This window comes from Limulus polyphemus, unplaced genomic scaffold, assembly GCF_000517525.1.
Source record: "Limulus polyphemus unplaced genomic scaffold, Limulus_polyphemus-2.1.2 Scaffold1701, whole genome shotgun sequence".
NCBI lineage: Eukaryota > Metazoa > Arthropoda > Merostomata > Xiphosura > Limulidae > Limulus > Limulus polyphemus.
In genome coordinates, this window is record NW_013667311.1 from 41,513 (window position 1) to 49,753 (window position 8,241).

The following is an 8,241-nucleotide window of genomic DNA, read 5'->3' on the forward strand; positions in this document are numbered from 1 at the left end:
AACTATCTTATTGCTAACGTCACCTTCTTTGATAACTTTTTGGTAAATAAACATGTTTGTTGTCTTTATTTTTTGTGTATTCATTGTATTGTGTTGAACAAAATGGTTATGCGGCCCGCGCTCGTCATTCTCTCAGTTATCTAGCCCGCTGTGAAAAAAGTTTGGTGACCCCTGTGCTAGAAAATTTTACGTCTAATCCATTAAACTTTTCCAGGTGTTCTAGGCCTATTTGATGTTAAGGTCTCCGTTATGGCTAGCTATTAACTTACAATATTAAATACAACTTGGTGTTGAATTTGTGCCAGTTTTTGTCAAAAAATAACAACTCATAGAATTGGAAAATAACTGAATAATCTTTCTAAAGGAAGCGAATTTTCTAGGCATTTAAAATCTAGTGATTGAAACTTTACTTCAAACACAATTATTTTAATAAAATTTCGTGACTCTATAATCAGAAGAAACGTTAAGTCCCTAGCTTGAAATCATTATTCTTCTGCGTAACATTTTAACAGACTGAAACTAAAAGACAAAATTTCTTAAATAAAGGAATTCGATCTTACAATGATTAATGCAGTCTAGTGAGATGTTTATCTTTATTATTAGGCCTAATGGTTTCACTGCTTCGCCAACTCTTGGCATTTAAAACTGTAACTTAAATTTAAGTACCTTGAGGTCCAGGAAATCCATTTTTGGGCCATCCATAGGGATGATTGTCAGAATCAAGAATGGTATACTCTTGCTCGATACCAAACCAAGGATGCTGATCCTTTGCCCTTTCCATGGCCTCTACACAGGCTTTTCTCTTGTTGGACTCGGTAGGTTTGTGATTGTACTTGTAGGTCTCACACAGCACGAGCTTGTTATTGCCACCTCGAAATGGGTCCCTGTAGATGGCCACTGGATGAAGGTAAATGTCCGAATTAGATCCCTCAGCTTGATAGGTACTGGATCCGTCATAGTTCCAGATGGGTAGTTCTGTGGATCATCAATTGACATTGAAGTAATTTTACATGTTAAGTTAGTTCAACGAGAGCAGAAGGGATTCAAATTATATACAAAAATTTCATGATGAAAATGTGACTAAAAAATCTCTTCATGCTTGTTAGTTTCATGCAAGGTTCATGAAAACACCCAAAATTCTATCTTACCAACAGTAATGCTAGTGAGAGCTGAGAGCCAAAAGGAAAGGTCATTGTCATGTTAAATAATTAGCTCTTGCGTTTCGTGTACTTTTAATGTTTATAAGACGTTCTTGAAAAATTATCAAATAGACTCACAGAAAGTTTTGCGATTAAAAAAATCGAAAAAGTTTATTTGTTTCAAAATTTCGCACAAATCTACGTAAGAGCTAGCTGCGCATAGTTTGTTCATTTTTGTTGTATTTCGCGCAGAATCACACGATGGCAATCTGCTTACAGTATTTCATTATACACGGCTCAATTAAATTTTACTTTGAGAATCACTTGACAGCTACAGGAATTGAGATTTGAAGACCTGCTCAGCCGCGAAAACATAAAACGAAGTAACATTACTTTTGGAGTAGGTTCAAAACTACTCAGGTGCTTTTCTTATTTCATTTCAGGCTCGTACGCAGAATGTTTGAAAGGGGGTTCTAATTTGCGAGATCAAAAGTCAACACAATGTGCGAAGCGTGTTAGTACTACGGGGTCTGGGGGCATGCCCCCCCCCCAGAAAATTATTTAAAAATAGGTACGATGAGATTAAATCTGGAAGCAGTTTTGCATGAAATATAGCTTAAACAATTGCATGGCTGTTCACATTAAATCCACAAACTTCCAAAGAAAAGTCAACAAATCATCATTCTGTTCCAACACTGCATGGGGGAGCAAGACATAAATTAACATAAATATACATATATTATTATAGTAAAGTACTGTACTATTTACATGTAGAGTAGTTATTAATTGTTAAATTATATTACTAATTTAAACAACTCTGTACAACAATAGTATATTAGCTATTTCTATCATTGGATATGATATACGTACGCAATTATAAAGATACACAGAAATAAACACAGACAGTTATAAGGATATACTGTTATAGACACACAGCATACAAAAACAATGTTTAAATCCACAACAACGGAACACTTGAAGAGAAAAACATACACAAACTGACGTTGTACTGAAAAGGGCATATGAAAGTGTCAAACTTTGGTGTTGTTCCACTATCGTGGATTAAAACTTCATTTTAGACTACCTTACACGGTACTGTACATTTCACTGCTATAAAACCCTAATCTTTTTGTCTTTCTTTTTAAGTTTTCCTTGTCCGAGGCTACTGATAAGGGATGTACTTCCCCGAAACCGAGGTGAATCAAATGGTATATTGGATGTGATACATATTGCTCCATACATACATGTGATACATATTGCTCCCTCTGGAAAATGAGAAACATAATTCTTTTTTTTTATTCATTCAGCATATGTATATGATTTTTTTTATTCAATTCACAATTTCACGCTACTTTGCCTCCCCCCCCCCGGAAAACTTTGCCCCTCCCTGGAAAAATGTCTGCGCATGCCCATGTGTATAGTTGAACTAGACTAAGTGTAAAATTTCTATAAATGACGCACTTTTAAGCCTTCCCTATTAGTTGAATAATTGTACACTTCGAAGTTTGAAACCCTGAAAAGAGAAAATTAGAAGCCTTTACGTGTAGTAAAGGAGGGGGGAGAATTTATCAACTGCCCCTTTGGTTCACGTCTTGGAAAAGGTCGAAGAGAAAGGTCAAATAACTGTCGTTTCGTCAAGAACATATTTACATTAGTCTTTTATCTGCTACTCGTAAATCTCCGAGTTTTTCCGTATTTTGATGCCAAAACTGTCCTTGAACTGTATACGTCTTTTCCCACACCAAACATCGACTTAACGTTTTTGTGATGTCACTGTTGCCAGGGTTTGACCCAGTTTAGTGTATCGATTACATTAGCTGTCTGTTATTTTCATTTCCAATACATATTTTTATGAACGTCCCCATTTTTCTGGTCCGTTTTCAGCCAAAAGAGCTAATTGTGTATTTAAGATGTAAACGTAATTACACCCCTAACACTATAGTAAAAAAAAAAAAAAAATTACGTAAGAAAACTAAACCAAAAAAGTAAGTTTATTAACTAACGTTATAGAAAAAGTAAGAATACGGTAACTACAACCTAAAACTAAGTTAATCCTACATTACGTATCAAACTTAGCAAATTTTGTACGTGATTGTTATACTTAGAAATGGTCGTTACCCAAGTTGGAGAATTGGTATGTTTTCTTGTCTTTAACACCTGCCAATTCTGTATCTCATGTTGCAATTACATATCTACGACTTTCGTACATATCCCCTACCCCGAAGGCTTATATAGCTAAAATAGAGTTTCGATACCCGCAGTGGGCAGTGCACACAGATAGCCAATTATGTAGCTTTGCCCATCTTAATAACGTTGGTATTGTTACTAAACATTTCTACATACAAATTAAATCAGCTTTCAGGAATTTATGAAATACTTGGTTATGCTGAGTGGATACTAAACACAATATTTAGTTCGTGTTCATTGTAAATTCCAACGTTTCGAAGGGATCCATTTTATGTACTTTATTAGCGGCCACGTTTCGAAGGTATCCATTTTATGTACTGTATTACCTTTATTATGCGCTAAATCTATTATTTTAATTCTTTCGCACCTATAACCTTCTGGAAGACTAAACTTATGATCACAGGCGGCGAAACCGGAGTGGCAATGGAAGCACGTGCCTCACCCCACCCCTCCCCCATCAATTCTGACCCAGTATGAAATGCTCCTTTGAATGGGAGAATATACACTTGTGTTTAACTGTCATGGAAATTCGTATTTCCGTTTTGAATCAATTTGCCACGGTTAACATGGCAAATATAGTGCCCCCCCCCCTAATCAACAGTGCCTCTCTCTCCAGTTTCAGATATGTTCCGCCATCTGTACTTATCTTCTTCATCTTTTTGTTTGTTTTTTTTTTGAAATTCTACGACTTACCATCAGGATGTTTGGGTATAAAGTTGACAGTTTTAGTCTTAGCTCGGAGAGCTTCTCCAGTTCCATCAATCCATATGTACATACACTGCACTTTTGTTTCTGGCTGTGGCAAACTCAGGTATTTCATCAATGTCTGCTTATTGCTGCTGGTTGGCTGGCTTAAATTAAACACCATCTTGACAACTATGTTTGAGAGAAGAAAAAAAAGACAGCCAGCCGTTGAAATAACCAATGGAATTTTCTGATACATTCGAATGTTTCTTGTGGCAAAACTAAAGCACTTCTTAGTTAAACTTACACTTGGTATTTTTCCAAAGGTCTAAATTTAAAAATTTGTTCAATAGACATAGATGTAAGAAAACATAAAATGGTAATTAATCAATAAAGTTTATAGATAATTCTAGCTATAGTTGTATTTGGTAATAACTGTCGAACTTTTAAAAATGGCGAAACAGCATTTTGAAAACAAGTTTGAAAGATTTCGTTATTATTTTTGATTTAACAAAACCTGAAATGTCACTGATTTTAATTAAGTTGTATTTACAATTTACTTGATAATACAATATCAGTCATACTGCACACGTGAGAAACTGTCTGGGTCTGGACACATTCTAAATATAAATATTAAAGGTAAACTCAGAGAATGACGAATTTTGTTCATTCCACAAAAACGAAAGTTGTAATCATTCATTACTTTGAAACATTTAATCTCTGTTTCAGAATGATTTTTTCGCTGTTTTTTTGTTGTTGTTGTTGTTAGTTTGTTGTTGTCTTTGAGGGGAGAGCAATTTCTAATTTCCTGTAAGTAATTTAATTCTTACACAATAACTGATCCCCAAAATAATTTTGAAGCACTTCTGATTATCAAACTTATAATAATCGTGACTGTCTAATTTTGGTGGATGTGTTCTCAGGCAAACCGATTCTCAGGTTTATGTAAAGAACAATACTTGTTAATCTTAATAACCCTAAACAAACACGCCAGTCGGTGCTTCAAAATAAAAGCAAACAGTGGCTCTACGTTTAACGAAAATTATCAGACTTACCTTTCCAAGAAAACTGAGAACAAATACAGGAGGGTGAGAATCGCGGCAAGAAATTTTCGTTTCTTGACTAACACTGCTAAAGATTTTGCAAAATTTACTTTTCCGATGAAATATCCCCACAGAGAGAACCTCAGTCGATTTATGGCTAGGCTTGAGTTATTCGCCAATCTCCGCTTCCCGCCGTTTTTGATATAACACGAGCAGAGGCGTGTCTATCACATGATAAGCTGATCCCATGTTTTAGGCCTCAATAAACTTTTAACATTGGAAATATAAGTTCGTGTTTCAGCTTTAATAAAAACATTGACGGGAGGGTTGGATGTTGAAATTAGATTTTAATACTGATTACGTCTGATCTTTTAAGATCAAAGTATAGACGATACATGGGCCAAAACAGCACGTGATTTAAGATCGTTCTGATATTTTAGATCAGAGTTTCCCAGACTCTTAATCTGAGGCTTCCTTGATGTCAATAAAAATGTTTGAGACTTCCCAACCTATAACTTTACCATGGTGATTGAAAAACAGTGTCGTAGTAAAAACAATAACATATTTCGACGTATCGTATCATTTAATTAAGTCAACATAATATTTATCAGCTTGTTGTTTATGTATAGCTAAAATTAATTCAGCATCTTTGTTTTCGGCCCATTTTTTTGGCGGCCCCCACTTTGGGAAACTGTTTGAAATAGACGAAAACATATACGTAAAGATTTTCAGTTATTAAAGTTTTTAAAGTTAAAACTTATAACTTACTGGCGAACGAGTACGTTATTAGTTCCTAGGTCCTAAGACTAATTAAACTCACTTAAACAAGCCCAAGGGCCATTTCTCTCTCGCTCTCACGGATTTACAAGAAATCACACACGTGTAATAAAATGTTTTTTTGTTTCTGTTTTTTTGTAATGTGTTTTCTTCAATGTATAGGTCATTTAGATATGGGTTTCGGAAATATATACCATAAAATTGACATATATAACAATTAGTTTTCATTTCCACCACCAGGATTTGCCATACTGACTAGTTATCAGACTATTCACTCGTTTGTAGAGAATTATCATTAACGAAATAGTCCACCGGTGGGACAGCAGTAAGTCTTCGGATTTAAAACGCTAAAATCAGGGGCTCGATTCCCTTCGGTGGACATAGCAGATAGTCCAATGTGGCTTTACTATAAGAAAACATACATACACACTAGTGAAATAATTAATACAAAATAAACGTTGGTTCAAACTAATCATCATTGTTTTAGAGTGAAGTTTGTTCAAATGAATATTTTTTTACATAACAATCTCCAGATTAGATCATTCGGAAAAATAGAGAATATTTGATTGGGAAAAAATTTAAATTAAACTAAAATTATCAAACTTAAGCCCTCGAGAAAAATTAACTGAAGTAACTTCGAAACACTGTAACGAAAGCCCCCAGTGGCTCCGAAATGAGTCTGGTGACTTACAATACTAAAAATCGGGTTTCGATGCTCATGGTGGGCAGACCCCAAATAGCCCATTGTGTAGCTTTGCGCTTAACAACAACCAACCCTGTAATAAAAATAGTTTTTTCTACTAAAAAACCCAAAAGAAAACGTACGTAAAACTGGTTGATTATAATTAATTACTAAAAACAACCAAACCTGTAATAAAAATAGTTTTTTCTACTAAAAAACAAAAGAGAACGTAAGTAAAACTGGTTGATTATAATTAATTACTAACAACAACCAAACCTGTAATAAAAATAACTTTTTTCTACTAAAAAAACCCAAAAGAAAACGTAAGTAAAACTGGTTGATTATAATTAATTACTAACAACAACCAAACCTGTGATGAAAATAGCTTTTTCTACTAAAAAAAAACAAAAGAAAACGAAAATAAAACTGGTTGATTATAATTAATTACTAACAACAACCAAACCTGTGATGAAAATAGCTTTTTCTACTAAAAAAAAACAAAAGAAAACGAAAATAAAACTGGTTGATTATAATTAATTACTAACAACAACCAAACCTGTAATAAAAATAGCTTTTTCTACTAAAAAAAACCCAAAAGAAAACGTAAGTAAAACTGGTTGATTATAATTAATTACTTGCATCGGCATAGCTTACACATGAGGTATGTTCCTATTATATTTTAACAGAAGGATAATTGGGTCATAAGGTTGATTTTACGGAACTATAACAACCATACTTTTGAAACCAAATTTATGTCCCTGACTACTTGGATTGATATAAAAATTCAAATTATTTTATTATTATTACACTGTATTTCAGTTGTTTCTTCATAAACATGTTTATCTATTTTATGTTTATAAGTTGCTAAGCCTGAAACATTATTGATCATTTAATTCGTTCTATTTTCATTTGATGTTGTTCCAGTTCTTAAATGATTGTGTTTGTTTGTTTGTTTTGTTTTTAGCACCAAGCCACACAATGAGTTTTCTGTGTTCTGCCCACAGCGGATGATTGAAACCCGATTTTTAACACGATATAAACTACCAGACTTATAAGTGAGTCACCGGGGGAGTTGGGGGTGACAGTTCTTAGAGAATGTCTTCCACTGTAGCTCAGGAGCCGTTTTAGTTCTATTGCGAACTTATTGTCACTTGAGGTTTTCAAATATTTATTTCATTCCAAGCATGTTTATAATGTGCATAATGCTTTTTTGCTTCACATACATATATATATACATATCAAAGCAGTATGAAAAATATTTCAAACTTTGTATCATTTCAAGTCGTGACCTAAGCCTAACGTATTTAATTTCACATCGCAAACTGTGTCATAAAAAAAAACACAAAAAAACAACTCAACCTTTTATGAGCAAGAGAAGCAAAGTCCAAAAATCGTCTTGCTTGTTGTTTGGCCTATCTGAAAACCAAAAGATGCGTTTGAAACATATAACTACAAGATATGCTATTTTATTAAATATCTCGAATGAGCATTTCGTCCACCAGGTGTTCTTAAAACGCAAGAAAAATCACCTTTAAACTCGAAAGGGCAATGTGAGCTGTTTTATTCTCTTCTGGTCAGCTTGTTTGTTTGTTTTTTGAATTTCGCGCAAAGCTACACGAGGGCTATATGCGCTAGCCGTCCCTAATTTAGCAGTGTAAGACTAGAGGGAAGGCAGCTAGTCATCACCACCCACCGCCAACTCTTGGGCTACTCTTTTACCAACGAATAG

At 34.2% G+C, this 8,241-nt stretch overlaps 1 protein-coding gene across 1 annotated transcript in view; it reads right to left on the reverse strand.

The window, feature by feature from the left end:
- The window catches only part of LOC106464618 (glutamine synthetase-like), an 11,795-nt gene extending 6,495 nt beyond the window's left edge, over window positions 1-5,300 (reverse strand). The window contains exons 1-3 of the mRNA XM_013924774.2: window positions 5,066-5,300; window positions 4,020-4,202; window positions 667-975 (exon numbers count right to left, since the gene is read on the reverse strand). Coding sequence (XP_013780228.1) covers window positions 667-975; window positions 4,020-4,194 — 484 coding nt within the window. The 5' untranslated portion in view covers window positions 4,195-4,202; window positions 5,066-5,300. The remainder of the gene's footprint in view (window positions 1-666; window positions 976-4,019; window positions 4,203-5,065) is intronic.
- Between the last annotated feature and the right edge of the window lie 2,941 nt (window positions 5,301-8,241).